The sequence below is a fragment of the Lagopus muta genome, chromosome 1 (assembly GCF_023343835.1).
Source record: "Lagopus muta isolate bLagMut1 chromosome 1, bLagMut1 primary, whole genome shotgun sequence".
Lineage (NCBI taxonomy): Eukaryota > Metazoa > Chordata > Aves > Galliformes > Phasianidae > Lagopus > Lagopus muta.
The window spans coordinates 75,436,122-75,456,558 of NC_064433.1; the positions used below are offsets into that span (position 1 = coordinate 75,436,122).

Consider the following 20,437-nt stretch of genomic DNA (forward strand, 5'->3'; position numbering starts at 1 on the left):
CTTTATGCATAAAGTATTAAAGTACAGAATTTTTTTTGACATTTGGATTTTTTACAAATGCACTTTCACTGTTACGTCATTTTCTTTGTGCCTGTCCTGTTTTCCTTGACATCCAACAAACCTGAGTTCATAAATGTGTTCCCAAGCTCAATCTCAATGGTCAACTATAATTTTTAAATATTCTCAGGTTCAGTGTTCCTGTGCATTTCAATATCAATAGGAAATTCTACTGAGGCCACTACTGTGGCCTGGCCAAGTATTCATATGTGCACATCCGTATCTGTAAATACACTGCTTTCAGTCTCTGAAAAGACAAATTTATTCTTAACAGGAGCAACTTCAAGACATGATTGATTTAAAAACAGTTCTGAAGACAAATAATTTTCCCTTTTCATCATTCACACATAGTGCATGGAAGGAAGACCGGAGAAGTACAGACACTATCCATCTGGAGGATTATTAAATCAATATATGGCCAAATTCCCTTATGGTGGAAATCCTGAGACTGGAAACTTTTCCTCTTATCTGTAAAGCACCAGGTTCTAGGCTGTATAGACAGATATTGTGTGTTAACAAAGAAGTGGAGTAGAAAAGTAGACAAGTCGTGCAGTATCTGAAGAGGGAGGAGAAGGATCTATACAAAATCTCTGCCAGTTTTGATAGTTGCTGAGTGCTTTTAAAGATCCAACACTTATTTAAGTGACTAGACAGCGTTTGAGCAGTACTAGAAACAGATCTATCTTTCAATGAAAAGACATCTGGGAGTTGTTTTGAATAATCTAGTTCTTGTTTTCTTTATGGAACACTTGTTTATTCTAAAAAGTTTTATTAGTCTAATGCATATTACCTGGAAATAGGGAAGAAACACTAAAACTATGTTGGCCAGCCCAATCACACACTCAATAACCACTTGATCTGCATGACATATCAGAGAAAAACTAGGTGAAAGGATTGCAGAAACTTTCTAATTCTTTTTTTGCAGATTTTTTTTCTTATTTCTCCTTCAAGACTTCAAATTAATTAGTGAGAAAATTTCCCTAGCCCAAGACTAAGGGTAATTTTGTAAAATTCTAAAGTAACTTCCTTGGGTAACATCTATTAATTTTCATGTTTTGAAGATTGTAAGGCCCTCAAAACTTGATAAATGTTCCTAAAGAACAGGGAAAATGCCGTTTCCCCTTACATTGCCATTTGAATCTCATAAACAAAAGCATGAAGTAAAAATCTACTTTATACAAAAGGAGTTGCTGCTACTAAAAAAAATTAGCATCATTTTGGACCCAGTGAAAGATCTTGAATTATTAGAATAAATGTGAGCTGAAAGAATTGGTAGGCTTGTGAACAACTAAATGATCAGAAGGTTTTGCAAAGTACATTGTAGAGGTTCAGTATCAGGCTGTGTGATTTATGTCTCTGTAAAATTCTCTCACATTCTGAAATGTTTCATACAACATCATTGTCTCCTACACGGTATATTCTCAGTCATTTGTTGTATCAGCATGTGGTTTTACTGCATATACATAAACTATGTCATGTCTGTGGGCTGCTCTGAAAGTAATGCATCTTATTTTACGATATTGGTCAGCAATATCAGAAGTAAATATTGGTAGTATGTCAGTAGACATTGAATATTCCTGCCAACATTTTGTTAAATTCTATTGCCATATGAAACAGATGGCAGCAGAGGGACAGTCTAACAAAACAGCACTTGACTTGGAAGTGTGTATGAGCAAAGCTGAGTAACTGAATTCCTTCATGTGGGAAGAACTGAACTCATTGACATTCATCAATGCTTGCTGAGCATTTATGGAGACCAAATAGTGAATGTTAACACAGTGAGGTGGTGGTGTGTTTCAGCTGTGGTGACAATGACAGTAAGTTACTTCCACTGGTGCAGATTTTTGTAAGTGTGGCATAAGGCTCTTGTTCATCAGTGGTGAAAATATATATCTAATCATGGTGAATGTATTGAAAAATGGCATTTCGTAGCTGAGAATTTTGTCTAGCAAATAATTTTATTGTGTTTTTTGTTTCTGTTGTATTTTCTATTGAAATAAATAGGAGGCATTTCTTTCTGAGCAACCTATGTATTTTATATGCCACCCAACACAATTCCTCACCACCTCACATAACCCAAGCAAGGCAAAAGGTTGCGCACTCGTGCACTAGTTGATGATAGGTCGGTATTCCAGTGGTCAGCTGAGGATAAACACTAATTAAAATACTTAAAAATAGACTTTAGGGGACAAAAATTCAACATTCATTATATTATTATCAGTTTCTCGCTGATGTAGCATCTGTGTTGGATACATGCTTAAAATAAAGCACAGAAAGCCATCTTTTCAAGTCTCCATTGACACCCCCGGAGGAAATGATTTCAGACTCTTCAGAGAGCAGCACTCTTGCTCTGGTCCTTGAAATCCTGTGAGCTACATACACCCACACACCAACATTGTTTCCTCACCTCCTCTATACAAAAACAAAACAAAACAAAACCGTGAGAACAGTGGGCTGAAAATCGAGCTATGGAATATGAAGTTGAAAAGATTAATTATGTAATACACCCCCTCTCTCGCCCTTGCTCACAGCAATACAAGCGAGGTAAACCCAATTCTCTTAAATGAAAACTCTGAACTAGAAAGTGCTGGAGGAATGAAGGCACAATAAACATGTGGAAAGTGGTGACGCATTCTCGCAGCAGAGGACGTCGTTAGGAAAAGTCCAGAATGAAACAAAATGAAAGAAAACAAACCAGTTCAAAACACTTCTAGGTCCTTCCTGTACCAGGAAGGTTCCCCCCACCTGGCAACTTTTTCTGTTGGAATTGCATCTGACCTGCAGTCATACAATTCACAGTTATCTGATGTAGAGCGGATCCTCCTGAAAAAAAATCAAGAGAAACTAAAGGTGGATGCCCACACAAGAGAATATAAATTTAGACAGCAGGTTTGTTACTAAACTCAGAAGAAAGAAGCTGGAGCAGACTTCTTCAGCTGCCCTATAAGGACCTTGCTGAGATTCTTTGGAAAGAAAATGTTGTTTATTCAAAAGAATAGAGAAAAGAATATGGGGAGAAAAAATATCTATGTCTTTGCGAGAGGGATAGAATGTGAGAGAGCATGCTCATATATGAGAGGGAGTAGGTCACAAGTGGGGGGAGCTTGATATACTGCTTTTTCTATGAAAGACATGTGAATGCAATTCCCAGAGAAAGACAGAAAGCATTTCTCAGGAGGAGAAAGGGTGGAGAAATTGAAGGATGGGATGAGGGGAGGGGAGAAAATGGGAGGCAGAGGGAGAGAAGGAAAGGGGGAGGAGAAGGCAGAGAACGAGAGGGAGGAGGAGGGGAATGAGGGAGAGAGAGGGAGGGGTGAAGGGGAGGAGAGATTGGGGGAAGGACAAAGGGAAAGCGAAGAAAAAGGGAAATGGAAAGGAGAGAGGAGGTTGCTGTACTTTTTCATGGAAAGACAGTGGCAAATGTGTGACCACCTTTAAAAGAAGTTTCCTGAAGACCTAGAGAGAAGGAACTCCAAAAAAGGAAAGTAAAAGGTTATGTTTTCCTTGTCCTGCTGTTTTGTCTCTGACTCCCTCTGTCTCTGGAAGATTACCCACAGGACACAAAGATGCCGAGCTGGTCTCTGCATGCACAAGTTCAGTTCAGCTGGTGCTTCTCTCCTATTTAGCACAACAGATTTCTCTGAAGGGGTGGACTCACAGACTGACAACCCTTTAGATTAACCTGAAGAGTGTGTGCCACCTCTCTCCCCATCCCCAAAGCTTGTTGGAGGTGGAGGTGAGAGGAAAATACTTGAAAGTGCCAAGGAGCTCCTGATGCCAAAAGACGACAAATATTCTCGTGAGTGAAGTAGAACTGACTGAGAAGACTGATTATTTATTGCTGTTTTCTATGGTAGTTTCCTACCTATTAGTGAAAACCCGTGTTTGGAGATCTTTGAAAACACAAAATAAAATACCAGCCTCGAAGTCCCAGCCCCGTGGTTAGCTCTTATGGGAATGAAACACTCCTCCCGCTGCCTGCTCCTGAGGAGGAAAATGGCGGAGAACGGTGCCGAAAGTACTGAGGTAAGAACACAAAGCAAAGCCTATAACCCAGATTCCCCAGCCCTGGGCTCCCTCAGCAGAAGCAGCAATAAGTGAAGATGAACTTTCCTGGGTCCTTTGGCTTGTCTCTCCCTCTTTTGTTGTTATGATTTCCTGACTGTGCTTCTCTTCCCTCTACACCCCCTTCCTCCCCCTTCCCCCCCCTTCCCTTCCCCCCCTCCTTCCTACTAATCTCTCTTCCCCCCCCCCCCCCCGCCCCAAGTCCCTGACGTTCCCTGCTGTCAGAGAACTTTGCACCCGGATGGACTGTCTAGTAGCTCGGGTAGCTTCCGGGAAGAATCCGCTCTGTGACTTCTTCCCTGGGAGGCTAAGTGGGCCATTGCAGGCTGGTTAGAGGAGAGGTTTTTGTGTCGTGTACGGTGAACGCGAAAAAAAGAGTGTGCGGTGCTAACGAACAGGGGGCTGTTACTGTCTGTTTGAGGAGGCTGACAGGGATAAATAAGGTATTTTTCTACAGAACCTTGGTCAGCTCCTGGTGCTTTTCAACTGAAAAGACGCAGTGGAGCCAGTGGAAGGACTGCGTGGGGGAGTTGAGGAAAATCTCTCTGCAGCACGCGGGTATCACAGGAGGAGCATTTCCCCAAGCTGGTGGGAATTCGAGCTGAGAGGGTATCCTACAAGGTCACCCTTTTTCTACAACAAATCAGCTTCTCTTTCTCCCCTCAATTGTTTAGTTCCTTCAGCTTTTTTTCCGTTCAGCTGCAGCCCCCATTTGCTTCCTTGGAGCTTTCTTGATCTCACTGAGTCTTCTTAAATTCTACATCAGTGTGCAAACTCTCATCTCTGAAAAAGCAGAAGATGCAGGATGCAATCTCAGTTTCTTTGGGAGCATGTGAGAAGCAGGCAGGCAAAAGTGCGAATATGTGACTGTTTCTATTAACAGACTAACACTTCGGCTGAACATTTAACATATTGTTAAGTTATATGCAGCACAGCCATATGTGGACCCCCAAGGACATTGCACCCTAATCAAGTTCAGCTGCATTGTCCTTTTAGGCACAGGTGATAGTGGTTCTCCCCATTACCCTGCAGATAATAAAGAACAAAGCAGCACACCAGTGTGAGTGAGCATGTGACTATTCCTTCCTTTCTTCTTTCAAGATCTTTGTTAAATGTCTCCTGCTTTCAAATATTCCTCACAATAATGCTCTGCACCTTTATGAATCCGACATTACTCCTTGTAATAGTGCTTCCTCTGTTAAGAAATATGTGCTTGATGCTCATAAATATACCTTATTTGCTATGCCATGTGAAGAACAGAGTAGTTCAGTGCAAGCATTAAATCAAAAACATACCTAATGTTGAATTAAGTACTGTTTGCAGGAGATGTGTGTATATGTAGTATTCAATCTAGCTGCACATCAGTAAAACTGTTGTAGTTCTGTCAGGATATATTGCATTAACTGTCCCAAGATTCTTGGTGATGTTGCAAGGAGAAATTTACAAGCACAACCATTTCCTTTCAAAGCTCTTTTTCAATGTAATCTGCCTTTAGAGAATAGCAGACAAATAGATGAGAGTTCTTTAGATATTGTTCTTGTATTTCAACTCAGTGTTAGTACATTTTTAATGTTTAAACTCCTCATTCTGTTTGTACAATGCTGCGCATCCTACAATGTGCTTTTATGAAGAAGGTTTTCTAAATAATAACAATTTTGTGAACTGAGAGTTATAAGAGTGAAAAATATTGTAGATTAAGTGTCTTCTGCTGTGTCTTAAGAAAACCAAAAGGGATATACTCATAGTATCTGCCTAAATATTTTTCCTGTTTTATTAATTTTCATCTTAGTGATTTTGAGTTCTGTTTTGTTCTGAGTGGTCTTAGAAATGCACCTGACAAAATTTGCCAATACCTTTTAAGCTTTTTTCACTTGTCAAGCGTCTGTATTTAGCGAAGTCATAAGATACCAGTTTGACCTGCAAATCTATATTCCTCTAACTTTTTTTTTCCTTTTTCTAAGTTAGCAAATGTTCTGTGACAGAAGGAATGCAGAACAAAGCACCTTACTTTTGGATTTGTCATAGTGTAGGAGAAAAATTAGAAAGTGGCATAAATTTGCTTCACTTGAAACCGTTGGGGTTTCACTAATATGCTGAACATGACAGTCATTGAATTTGTAAAGCACTTTGATGTGCTGGTGATGGGCATGATGTGAAAAATACTATCCAGAGAGAGAGATGAACACTTAAAAACATTTAACAAATGGTCAAAACATCCCACTACCAAATCTTTCCAAAAGCCTCATAGTTCTTACACAAATTTAAAGTTCCCGATGAGCCATATATTTGCTTCACAGCAAAAACACATGGTTTTCTTGAAATCTGCCACAACTAAAAGGGTTTCAGTAAATCTTTTCAAGGTTAAATATAATTTTTTTCCCTCAGTAGTAGGACAGTTTACAAAAATATGTTAAGACAAAAAACATGACTCTGTATGAGAAACATTTTACTTCCTCAACTCTCTTCTGATGACCATCATATTAGACCCTCAAAATTTAAAGAAATGCCAACAACAAATAAAGGCAAGAGAAAAACAAAGCTACAATAAAACAATACTCACAGTATATTACAAAAAAAAAAAAAAAAAAGGTATAAGAGGGTAAAAGCAATATGTCAATTACCATTAATTTCCACTCAAGGAGGACACCTAATATTACCAGGAAATATATATGAATGTGCTCCCATGCTACAAGATTATACAGACATTTACATTACTGATATACCTATAGATTTATATCTTGTTCAAAAACCTACATAAATGAACACAGGTCTTTCCTCAGGTGTTGGATCTTTGGTCAGACTTCTTTCATTTTTTTCAGCAGTTATGTCAGTGTGTTAATAACAGCCAATTATTAATGTGCCTAACAGTTTTAACTAGAACAGGCGATTTTTTTTTTTCTTTTGTTTGTAGGGGTCTAAGAGTACGTAGTTACGTAGTACTTCGTAGAAAAAGAAATACCAACAGGAATAAAATGTCCATAACACTTCTTGTTTAGAGCTTTATTAAGGCCATAGGAGTCCAACTAATAGTAAACTTGCTAGAATCATTTCAGATCCTGTTTTCCAGATTTTGAAGACTGCACAGTGAAAAAAACATTCAGAAAATATTTATTCTCCTAAGCCCAGCATAGCTTGCACTGCAGCCCTTACCCTGTGCTCTGCCCTGGCATCATGGCAGCAGCTCTGCCATTGCATGTGGCCTGGCCCAGTCCTTTGACACAGGGAAGGCACAGTGAGGTACTGACAAGTAATAAGGCACTATGCTTAATTTGCAAGGAAATTGTGTCAGTTTTCAAATATTACAATTTGAAAATACGTTATCTCCAGAAACATGCTGCTGAATTAAACGTGTAACAAGGAATGCTTCATAAAGACAAAATTGCGGAACTGAAAAAAGTCTGTCACTTCGACAATCTATTTTTTAAAAAGTAAAAACACAAATGGACTCTGTTATAAAAGCTAGTTATGTGATAGCAAATCTGATTGGAAAAAACATCAAGACCATTTCCTGATTGTGAGTTTGTTAAGAAATGGATGAAAAGTACAACAGATGTGTCCTGACAAAAAAATGGGTTTTTCTAAAATAATTTTGTCTCACTAGACAATAGCCAGGTGAAATGAAGAAACAGGAAAATCTATCAAAGAAGATTTGGAGAGTAAAGCCACTAATTTCAAATGTTATGCTTTGGCAATAGATGAAAGTGGTGCAATACGGCTCAACTTGCCATTTTAATTAGAGGTATTGATAACAATTATAATGTCATTGAAGAAACGGCTTCATTGTTGTCACTGAAAGACACAACTAAATCCCTTGATCTGTGAGAGGCAGTGAAAAAAAACAAACATTAAAATGATTTTCTTTGTCAACATATCTGGTATAGCTACTTGATGGTGCCCTGGTGATGTAAAAAAGAGGGACTTAAAAAATTAGTAGAAGATGATGCAGTTACCACCAGTAACTAACATTTGATGAAACATCACTGTGTTAGACATCAAGACAATTTATATGCACAAGCTTTAAAAATGCATAGTATCATGCAAATGATCATCAAAGTTTTGAAATTCATAAAGTCCAATGGACTGAATCATCACCAGTTCTAAGAGTTTCTTAAAAATGTAGATGCTGATTATGGGGTCATCATTTTCTATTCTGAAGGAAGGTGGCTAAGTCAGGGTAAAATGCTAAAAAAAAACATGACAATGTGACATCAAGTCCTTAATAGAATCAAAATGAGAATTTGTGCCAGAATGTGAAGAGTAAGGATGTGAAGATTAAATATATTACTTGCACATTTTCACATGGAATGTATAGAGTTGCAATCAGACACTCAACTCAAAAAAAATTTGGTCATATCTCTTTACCAGACTTTCATACACCCTATCTTACCAGAGAAAAAATTCTCTCACTTCACAGTCACAGGTTACTCATGTCATCACTTTTTGACAGTACATACACTTGTGAACAATACTGTCAAGGATGAAGCACAGGAAGAATAATATTTCATCAAAAATCTCTGATGAACACCTTGAGAACACAGTAGGAATGGAAACCACTGCCAGTGAACTAGTCTGATGCATTAGTTTCACAAAAACAAGGCAAAACAAACCCACTAGTTTTATGTTTTTGTTGCTCCCAGTTTTTTATGTTTTAATTAAAAAAAAACACATTAAGTTTTGTTGCTTGTATACATTAAGTTTATTATATATTTTATATGCAACCCATGAGAATTCCTGTTTGCTTAATGCAAGCCAAAATGTTGAACAACCATGCCCATGTCATCTAATGAACTTCAAGAAGACTTCTGCTGGAACAAAAGTTGTAAAATCTCTTCTCAAAATATAAAAATGAGCCTATGTATCTTTAATAGTGGAAGAAGTTTGTGTACATAAGACAGAAATGTTAGCATAAATAACACATTCAGAATTGGCTTCTCTGCAAAGAATCAAAGGTGCTCAAACAGGAAACAAAGTGAAAGAAATTTACTAGGCTCCGTTTCTGACCTCCTCTTTCTTTCTCAGTTTTCTTTCCTCCTCAGCTTTCTGACCTCTTCTCTATCCAATTATGTAACTCACAGTTCATCAGCTTGTGTATGTGAGATACCATCAGAAATTTATCTGAAGTCAAGACCAACAACTTGTACTGCTCTTCCCTCATCCACCAACTTAGTTACACTATCAGATCTAGAAAACTAGATCAGTTTTCTTAAGCACAATTTCGTAATTCCATGGTGGTTAATCATGGTCATCTTCTTGTCCTTCACAGGGACATAATCCTGGAAGTTATTTCCAGGATTATTTAATCGGTGAGTTTCCCAGGAATTGAGGCATGATTGACTGGGTTATGTTTCCCTTGATCTTCCTTGCTATTCCTGAATACAGAATTGATATCTGTTTTCTACCAGTCCTAAGGAATGTTCTTCAGTCAACATGATCAAAGACTTCAGCTCACCATGTTTTCATCGGAGACACTCACACTAGTTCTCCTCACTTTATGTTTTATCACAGTCACATTGCTCTCACAGAACCTAACATAAAATCCTGATCCACTCAGAACTACTCTGAATATTACTGTGAAGTTCATTTTCGTAGATTATTATAATCACACCTATTAATAAATTATCTGATGAATCTTTATATTTTATTGAATCAAAAAAGACTGTCATTTTCAAAATTGTTCAGAGAATCTCAGTGCTACCTGTCACTTCTCATTCAGTACCAGCAGATTAATTCTAGCCTCAAGTGTCAAACTCCATCTCAAACTTCTTAGATTTTTTCAAACATATTTTAGTGGAATAGAAGTAATGTGACAATATGTGTACAGTTTTAATGAAGGTAAGCACAGAACATGTAGAAATAGACAAATTCAAAACCTTCTTTTGTTTGTTTCTGCTTGTTGTATATTTGACACTCATTTTCTGCCATGATTTCTAACAAAATTTTTATATTAGCATATGAACTTAAAGGGAGACATAGATAAGGATTTCAAGTAAGGAATATTATTTCATTTCTTAGTGTGAAATTTTTATGAAAAAATGAAATTTTTTCTAATTTTTTTTTTTTAGAGGAAGATGTTTTGTCGTGTCCTCATGTTCATTATTTTACTGAAGAAAAAATCTCTCTAAGCCATCTTTTAATTTATAGGCCTGTTCTTTCATCAGCAGGAAGCAATGCATTCCTCTAGTTTTCCATCTCCCATTTTGTTGTATATGGAGAATCTGAAAGATCTCAGAAGCAGTCTTTTTTCTGCCATTACTGTGGCACTTGGGCCCCAGGGCTCTATGTCAACAGCTAAGTCAGAGGAAAGCAGTTTTATATCTTCCTGTATTTTAAAGTCAAATAAAATTTAATTCCTCTTTATTTGTGAATGAGATGTGTGCATTATAGATGCATAAAAGGAATTAGTACAGGATTGCTTTTATAAAAGCTCTGTGTTCTTACAAGGGGTGAGATTCAAAACTCTTACTCATTTCTCAGAATGAGAAGGTCAGGAACAAGTGACATTATAGTGAGAAGGTTGCCACACGCCATTCAACTATGAAGACTGAGTAGATGAGACCCTCTAGGAGCTGCGAGGAGCAACCTTACATTCACAGGCTCAGGTCCTCATGAGAGACTCCAGCCACCCCGATGTGTTGGAGGGACAACTCTGCAAGGTGTAATTAACCCTGAAGTACATTGATGGTAACTTCCTTCTCCAAGAGATAGAGGAGCCAAAGAGGAGAGCTATTATACTGGACCTTATTCTCACCAATAGGGAGAGACAGGAGGAGAATGTGAAGCTCAAGGGCAGCCTTGGCTGCAATGACCACAAATTGGTGGAGTTCAAGATCTTGAAGGCAGTAAGGCAAGGTCACAACCTTGAACTTCATAAGAGAAGACTTGGAACTCTGCAAAGATCTGTTTGTAGAGTACAATGGGATAAAGCTTTGGAGGGAGAAAAGAAAGCTGCTTAATACTGAAGGATCACCTGCTCCAGGCTGAGGAGTGAAGCACCCAACAAAGATAAGGCTCATGTTCTCAAAAGAACATGAGAAGGCTCAAAAGAACATGAAACTCCTGGCCAAGCTCATAAAGGAAGCCTACAGAAGGTGGAATCAGGGACAGACGACCTGAGATAAATACAGAGAGGCTGTCAGATCACTCAGGGATCAAATTAAGAAAGCCCTGATAGAATTAAATCTTGCCAGAGACATCGAAGGCAACAAGAAAAATTTCTTTAAGTATGTCAGTGACAAATGGCTAGGAGGCTAGGAGAAAATGTGGGCCTTCCACTGAAGGAAATGGGAGATTTGATTCACCAGAATATGGAGAAGGCTAGTTACTCAGTGAATTTTTTGCCACAGGCTTCACCAGTACGTGTCATATTATACAACTTGAAGAAGGCAAAGGAATAGACTAGTGAGAATGAAGAACTCCCCACAGTAGAAGATTAGGTTTGAGACTACCTAATAAATCTGAAGGTGCACAAACGTTGGGACTTGATGAGATGCATCTGAGGGTCGGGGAAACTGGTGGATGAACTTGTTAAGACACTATCCATCATTTCTGAGAACTCATGGCAGACTGGTGAAGTTGCTATTGACTGGAAAAGAGGAAATAAAATCCCATTCTTCAAAAAGGACAAAAAAAAAAGACGTTGGGAACTACAGGCCAGTCAGTCTTACATAGTCCTATGTTCAGGAGGACTATTGAGCAGATGATCCTGGAAACATGGAAAGAAAGCAACAGTTGCAGGTCACGCCCTGGGCAGTTCAGATTCACTGTTGGCAAAAGAAGGGTCTCACTGCATAAAAAAGTCTGACCATTTGTGCTTTATACATCAAGGAAAGAGATTTTCTTTCATCTGTCAGTGATATGTGAGTCGCTAAAAAGAAGCATACATGAAAAAGAGAAAAAAATTTCCTGCTGATAAAATCCTTCTCCCTAAAATATTTTCTGGGGGAAAGAAGATAAAATGAAGGTGCTGCTGTGGTGATTTTAGTTGAAGTGGGCAAGAAGGGCCTCAAACATAGACAATTTGGCATAATTTCAAGTACGAGATAAGGGCAGTTATCTCCAGTTAAACTGCAAGGACAGGAAATCAAAGGATGAATAAATAAAGGAGAAGAAAATATGAATAAAAAAGCAGATCGGCCGGAGAGCTGGCAGAAGAGAACGGGTAGAGAAAGGGAATGAACGTGTAGTGAAGATCTTTATGGGGAGGCACAAGCTAGGCATGATAGGCAGTGGTAGGTAGGCTGAAGGCACACACTCTGTTTAGTGGTCTCCCAAACCTCTTTTTTATCCCCACTGTTTTTCTCAGAAATGCCACTATTTCAGATACAGTAGTACAGATACTTCTCATTGCCTGCAATTTGACCATGTTCATTCTGAAGATTCTGAAGTGAAGTCTCTGACACTGTGTATTTTAATATCTGCTTTTATTCCCTCTGACCTTTAGCCTTTGTCATGCACTTCTTTGCTGACTTTTTTTTTTTTTTTTTTTTTTTCCCAGTACATCATCTTATCATCTTTTTATTGTCTTCTTCATGAACACTAATAGTTTTCAAGCTTCTCCTGGACATCACTACAGTTTTCAAGCACTAATGTTTAGGTTGAGAGAGGAAGTATTTATCAAAAGCTAAGGCGACCGGACATACTTCATCATGGCCACAAGTCAAAAAAGCAATTATCAGCACCCAGGTAACTCAGTGTAAAACTATGGAAACTTAGACATGAAATGAACGCATAATTGCTTATGGCAAATGGAACATCAGGCAACTACCCTGACCCTTGCGGATTCATCACTAGAATTTTCATGCTTTTCTAAGACTCTTCACTTTATATATCAACAGCTATTCTATTGTATCAATCAGTCAAAAAAGGAAAACCGCATTTGAATTTAACCAAAATGTTGTGTTATGTTAATATTTTTAGTATTACCTTATTGTTTCATTATGAGGTGCTGAATGAGTTCTTCACCTCGGTCTTCACTGGTGGCCAGGATTCTAGTCTTTTTCACGTCCCTGAACCCTGCATCCCCAAACCTCTATGTGGGGACCAAGGAGGTAAATCCCTCCCCACTGTAAGGGCAGAGCAAGTCCGAGAGTGCCTCCTTAGACTGAATGAATACAAGTCTATGGGGCCAGATGGCGTGCATCCCAGGGTCCTGAAGGAGCTGGCCGAGGTGGTTGCCGAGCCGCTCTCCATCATGTTTGAGAAGTCGTGGCTGTCAGGAGAGGTCCCGGACGACTGGAGGAAGGGTCACGTCACTCCCATATACAAGAAGGGGAGCAGGGAGGACCCGGGGAACTACAGGCCGGTGAGTCTCACCTCCGTGCCTGGGAAGATCATGGAACAGATCCTCCTGGACAACATGCTCGGTCACATAAAGAATGAGCATGTGATCCGAGACAGCCAGCACGGCTTCACCAGAGGAAGGTCATGCCTAACTAATCTTGTGGCCTTCTATGATGGAGTGACGGCATTGGTGGACGAAGGGAAGGCGACTGATGTCATTTACCTGGACCTGAGCAAGGCCTTTGACATGGTTCCCCACCACATCCTCATCTCCAAATTGGAGGGAAGTGGATTTGATGGGTGGACGACCCAATGGATAAGCAATTGGTTGAAAGGCCGCAGACAGAGGGTGGTGGTCAATGGCTCTATGTCCAGGTGGAGGCCGGTAACAAGTGGTGTCCCCCAAGGGTCTGTCTTGGGACCGGTGCTCTTTAACATCTTTATTAATGACATCGATGAGGGAATTGAGTGCACCCTCAGCAAGTTTGCTGACGACACCAAGCTGAGTGGTGCGGTTGATACGGTGGAAGGAAGGGATGCCATTCAGAGGGACGTCGACAGGCTGGAGGGCTGGGCTCGGGTGAACCTGATGAGGTTCAACACGGCAAAGTGCAAGGTTTTGCATTTGGGCCGGAAGAACCCCAGGCACCTGTACAGGCTGGGAGGAGTGGTCCTTGAGAGCAGCTCGGCAGAGAAGGACCTGGGGGTCCTGATGGACGAGAGACTGAATATGAGCCAGCAGTGCGCTCTGGCAGCTCGAAAGGCAAATGGGATCCTGGGCTCCATCAGGAGAGGGGTGGCCAGCAGGGACAGGGAGGTGATTGTCCCTCTCTACTCGGCTCTTGTGAGGCCCCACCTGGAGTACTGTGTCCAGGTGTGGAGCCCTCAGTACAAGAAAGACATAGAGATTTTGGAAAGGGTCCAGAGGAGGGCGACTAAGATGATCAGGGGGCTGGAGCACCTCCCCTATGAGGACAGGCTGAGGGAGTTGGGCTTGTTCAGCCTGGAGAAGAGAAGGCTGCGGGGTGACCTCATTGCAGCCTATCAATACCTGAAGGGAACCTACACCCAGGAGGGGAGTAAACTCTTCAAAAGGGCTGACAACAGCATGACTAGGGGAAATGGTTTTAAGTTGAAGGAGGGAAGATTTAGGTTAGATGTTAGGGGGAAGTTCTTTACTAGGAGAGTGGTTAGGCCCTGGAACGGGCTGCCCAGGGAGGTTGTGGATGTGGAGGTTGTGTTTAAGGCCAGGTTGGACGGGATCCTGGGCAACCTGATCTGAATATGTATGTTCGGTGGCCCTGCTAGGCAGGGGGGTTGGAACTACATGATCCTTGGGGTCCCTTCCAACCCGGGTGATTCTGTGATTCTGTGATTCTGTGAGTGATAAATTTATAAAAATTTGTAAGTAGGCCATCTAAAGGATTCTGCTGGAAGACAGTTCTGTTCCAAGAATTTCTATAAAGGCCACCAAAATTGGTCTCTGACAGGTTAGAGACCATCTAGGATATTAGGACGTCTCGAAGAGCTAAGAGGGCTGTTGAGAATTGGATTTACATCTCAGCAGAGATAAATAAAGGCATAATATCCTGGTATGTTAAATGTTGGCCTGCATAAGTCATTATACAACCTTCAATTACCAGCCAACTGTTTGAATAATTCCAAACCACATCCATTCCAAAAAGACAGCAAAGTGCCTTTGGACTTTGGTAGTAAAGTTGTCTTCAAGTTATGAAGAATCTAAAGGATAGTATACAAAATAGTTTTCAGTGTAATGTGATAAGTACTTCTCCAGAGAACTCTGCCAGTTTCAGTGATACTGTGATTCTATTTGATATAGTGAATAGGTATGTCTGATTAAGCTTTTAAAAGGAAATAGTATTTTTATACATTCTTGTACCAGAGTAATTTGACAAATGTAGCCGATGTGTTAACAGGTAATGATTATGTTGAGAGAAGTGAAAGACTTGCTTGCATTTTCTTGTTGAGAGCTCAGAGGAGAGAAGAGGTATATACTTGTATGAAGTGCTCAATCCCTTTAATTCCCTTCTTCAAAAGCCATAAATGGGCAGTGGATAATACGTTTGGATGCACAGTGTATCGGAAGGAAGGTGAAGGAATACTCTCAAAAGCATGTACCCAATTTTTGTTGAAATGAAATGCATATTACCAGCTTCAATACTGTACCGTCACTTTCTATATCTTTGTGATAGCTTTTAAGGAACTTTCACTTCTGTGCCTCTGTTGCAGAAATCTGAGATGGGATTTCTGTCTTCAGATGACAGACCTGTTTCGTCTGCATTGCATTTCTCTACTGCTGCATTGCAGACTGGGATGAAGATCAAATAAGTAAAAAAAATATTTTAATTCAAACAAGCTGTTTTGTTGCTTTGTAAGTATATCTTGGTAGGTTTTTTTTAATTCACAGGTAACATTCTGTGCTTTAGCTTTTAAATTCTTGTGCTATATAGGTTCACAGTACTTCAGCTAGATAACTGATGAAGTTGTAAAGTTGTAACAATTGAGATGCGTGCTCTCCCCACTCTTTTTTGTTTTAATTTTCCCACTGACATGCGGAGGCCTTATAGTGGCCTGCCTGTGTCTGAAGTGTACGGGAAAGCTGGAGAGAGATTCTATCTAGTGATAGAACAAGAAATAGTATCTTTAAACTAAAGGAGGGTAAATTTAGATTATGCATTAGGAAGAGGTTACCCAGAAATACTGCGGAAGTGTTTGGGCCAGGCTGAATGGTCTTTGAGCAACCTGATGTAACCGAAGGTGCCCCTCCCCATGGCATAGGAGTTGGAATTAGATGATCCTTAAGGTCCCTTTAAACCCAAACCTTTCCATAAAAAAAGCCTCGTATCTATTCTAAACTGCAGATAACTGAATACGATGCAACTGTAAATCTACCCTTTACTGTTTCCCAGTAGCCAGACAGACTCTTTAAGGGGGAGGAACAGGTAGTCCCCTTTTGCTGTAAAATGAACCAGAGGGAAAGAAGACCAGCCTGGTTGAAAAGGGAGCGTTTGCTGAGGCTCTGGGAAAGGAAGACATCTTTGGAAGAAGGGTCAGGCAACTTGGGAAGAGCGCAAGGATGTTTCTAGTACAAGGAGTTGTCTAGAAGGAAAATTAGTTAAGCAAAAGTCCAGTAAGAACTTAACCTCGCCACCATTGTTAAAGATAGTGAAAAATGGTTTTACAAATATACTGACAGCAAAGAGGAAGGCCAGGGAGAATCCTGGCTTCACTGGATACGATGGAGAAAGTTTTCACCAAGAGCAAGGAAAAGGTTGTCGTTCTCAGTGCCTTCTTTACTTCTGTCTTTAATAGTCAGGCCAGTTATCCTCAGGCTACTCAGCCCCCTGAGATGAAAGACAGGGATGGGGAGCTGAATAACCTACCCACACACAATTCAGGAGGAAACTGTTAGCAACCTGCTACTCTACCTGGACTGTCACAAATGCATGGGACCACATGGGATCCAGCCAAGGGTATTGAGGGATCACTGGCAAAAGTGATTGCTGCACCACTTTCCATCATTTATCATCACTTCTAGTCAACTGTGGAGGTCTGCAGATGACTGCAGACTTGCTAATGTGACACACATCTACATGAATGAGGATCCAGGGAACTATGGGCCTGTCAGCATGATCTCAATACTGGAGAAGGTCACTGAGCAGATTGTCTTGACTGCAGTCCTGTGGCATGTGCAGGACGACCAGGAGATAAGGCCTAGCCAGCTTGGGTTCACGAAAAGCATGTACATTTACTATCACTGCTGCCCTTTACAGGCAAGTTGGCTTAGAGTACATTACAATTGCTACCTGTTGTTCCTAGGGTGATAATAAAAACACTGTGAAAACGGTAAAGCACGTTCAGAAATCAGAGACTCTATTGCTTGTTTTGGATTAAAGTCTCTGTCCTGAACAACAGACTGAGTGATCATACATGGAGTATTTTCACTGAGTGGTTGATTTCCTACAGAATTGACATGTAAGATGCTAGCAACAGTTGACATATCTAGACCGCAGCAGAAATAACACCAAGTATTGAAACCAGTGCAAAGATCACAAATCTGTGCAAGTCTGACACTTACTGCTGGAAAGTTGAAGTGGAATTTTGCTATCCAAAGCCAAATGTAAGATAGAATCATAGATTCATAGAATCGTTTGAGTTGGAAGGGACTTCTAAAGGTCATCTAGTCCCTGCAAGAGAACAGAGACATCTACAGCCAGATGAGGATGCTCAGAGCCTGCTCCAGCCCGACATTGAATGCCTCCAGGGGCAGGGCATCCAGCACATCACAGAGCAACTTGTTCCAGCGCCTCACCACCCTTACTGTGAAAATCTTCTGCCTTATATTGAATCTAAATCTCCCCTTGTTTAATTTGAAACCATTTTCTGGACATAGTTAAATGCAAAAAGAAAGTATACAGGGGGTGGAAGCAGGGACGGGTTATCCGGGAGGGCCACAAAGAAGCTGTCCGAGCAGCCAGGGATCAGGTTAGGAAAGCTGAAACCCGGATAGAATTAAATCTAGCCAGGGACATTAAGGGGAAAAAGAAGAATTTCTACAGTGTATCAGTGATCAAAGGAAGGCCGGGGGAGATGTGGGCCCTCTCCGGAAGGGAACTGGAGACTTGGTTATGGGGGCCGTGGAGAAAGCTGAGGGCCTCAATGATGACTTTGCTCAGCCTTCACAGGCAAGGGCTCTAGCCACACTGCCCAAGCTGCAGAAAGCAAAGGTAAGAACTTGGAGAAGAAAGATCTGCCCAATGTAAGTGAAGATCAGGTTCAAGACCATCTGAAGAGCCTGAAGGGCACAAGTCCATAGGACCCCATGAGATCTAGATTCAAACAAGTCACTATACTAACTGGGGAAAAACTAAATCTCACCATCCCCCTGAGAAAACTTGGGAACATATCATCAGAAACTACCAAGGCCCCTGTACAAGTGAGTCTGTACCACCTAGATTTAGTAGTGGAAAAAAAAAGAAGATCGGATCTTGAGGCTCCATTTGAGCCAGATCCATTTGAGATCTGTCCTATCGTGATGCAAGAAAACAAAAAAGGTGCAAGATTGACCAGTGGGATGCCCCCTGACCAGTGACCCCCCAACCAGACTACATGACATATAATGACACACCCATACACAGCAGCCAAACTTCTGGATCTAGTTTAGATAAAAACTGGGAGAAAGTATACTCATGTGGTTGCTCTGGTCACAGCACATGGGGGCAGAAAGCATCATAGTAAATGGACCAGAAATTTCAAGACTGGCATCCATTACTACTCACTCTGTCCTCAGGCAAAGTCTATATGCAGCAGTCCAATGTAACGAAGAAAATAATTCATTCATTCAGTGCCTGATTTTTGCATGCCAAGTAACTTGGCCAAATAAAAATATAAATACTTTTACACACAGATTTATGATAATCTATGGAAGACTTACAAAACCATATTAGAGAATTAGGTATGAAAGAGGCAATTTATGAGGATGCCCTTGAAAGTCCTGGTCAAATGATATTTTCAGCAGGAATGAGAAATATAATCCTGCAACAAGCCCCACCACACCAGTGTGGTACTTTGGTACCATCCACACTGAAAGCCCCAGCAGCTGTGGAGGCCGTAATACAACAGGTTGCCCAACTGGTGCCAGATCTGGCAGAGATGAGTGCCTATGTGCTGGGTATAATGTTCCAGTAGTGGTGGAGAGGTTAGAGATCCATCCGTGACCGCAACCTTGGAGACCATCCCCTAAGGTATTCCAATCCGGTCCCATTAGGGTCTCATGAAAGCAAATATTCAGTGACCTGATTAAGGTAGGAGTTCAATTTCAAAAGGGTGACAGATGGCCTAATCAGGTCCTATTATAACTATGGAGGCAATAACTGACAAACAAGATACTCCAGTCATAGAACGGATTCCACAAGAAACATGAAATCTAGAGGATTTCATAGTCCCATCAAAAAAAAGTGTAAAACTCTTTAAGGTGGGCTGGGCAGCCATGGCTGAGCCATCTGAGGGAGAAGTGTTGGGGATTACTGAGCTAATGTTATGCTGGTGGAGCAGAAATCCCGGAAGAATATTCAGCGGGTTATGGCGCTAGTGGATATCAGAGCAGAAACATCCATTATATATGGTCACTCAAATAAATTTTAAGGAACTAAGGCAATGATAGGTGAGTTCGGGGGTCAGGTGATCCACATAACCCAAATGTGGTTGAAACTGGGGGTAGGGCATCTCCCACCTGGGAGTGCAGGGTGGCTATCACCCCCCTTCCAGAATGTACATTGGAGACAGACATTCTGTGGGGTCTGACTCTCCAGACCAGTGTGAGAGAGTTCAGGCCAAGAGAAAATCTGATTTCGTCTGCATAATAGACTTTTACCACATGCTCTGCCTAATCCTACTTGATCATCTGTTTTTAGTGAAAAATCCTGCATATAATCAAGATGGATTTATTCATTTGGACGTTTTTAATGAGCAACTGGACAGTGCAGGAAATTTTAAGAGGCTACTTGCAAACTTAGCCCATTTGTTTGCCGCAGCTGTGTCAGCTCACAAATACAAAATGGTGTAGATGCCTGGGTGGGCAAGAAGAAATTGCCAAGACTACACAGGAGCTGGAGAGAGTAGAGACCTACACACAGCTCATATAACTCTCCCGTATGACCAATCAGGAGGTCAGATGATACGTGGTGAATGATGGCAGACCACAGACAACTAAATAAATACCATACCACAAATCCATGCAGCTGTACCCAATATCACTTCTGCCTTGGATACATGAAGTGAAGAAATAAAAATGTATCACTGTGTTCTAGCAAATGCATTTTTCAGCATACCAATTGGTAAGGTATCCCAAGACCAGTTTGCATTCACCTTGGAGAAACATAAGATTAAAGAATTGTTCAAAGCTATGTTACTGCATACTGTCAGATTTAGCCAAGGAGCAGTTGGACATTATTTGAGCTATAAATGGGAACCTTGAACTGTAGGTGTCCATGTGCACCTACAGTAGAAGAAACTG

At 40.7% G+C, this 20,437-nt stretch overlaps 1 protein-coding gene across 7 annotated transcripts in view; it reads left to right on the forward strand.

Annotated features, from left to right (window-relative positions):
• The first annotated feature begins 3,395 nt into the window (after window positions 1-3,395).
• The window catches only part of LOC125697541 (protein arginine N-methyltransferase 8), a 152,374-nt gene continuing 135,332 nt past the window's right edge, over window positions 3,396-20,437 (forward strand). For all 7 annotated transcript variants that reach the window (XR_007378839.1, XR_007378846.1, XM_048954881.1 and 4 more), the window contains exon 1: window positions 3,396-4,083. Coding sequence is in view for 5 of the 7 variants with exons in the window: in XM_048954881.1 (XP_048810838.1) it covers window positions 4,009-4,083 (75 nt within the window). In the remaining 2 variants the exon portion in view is untranslated. The remainder of the gene's footprint in view (window positions 4,084-20,437) is intronic.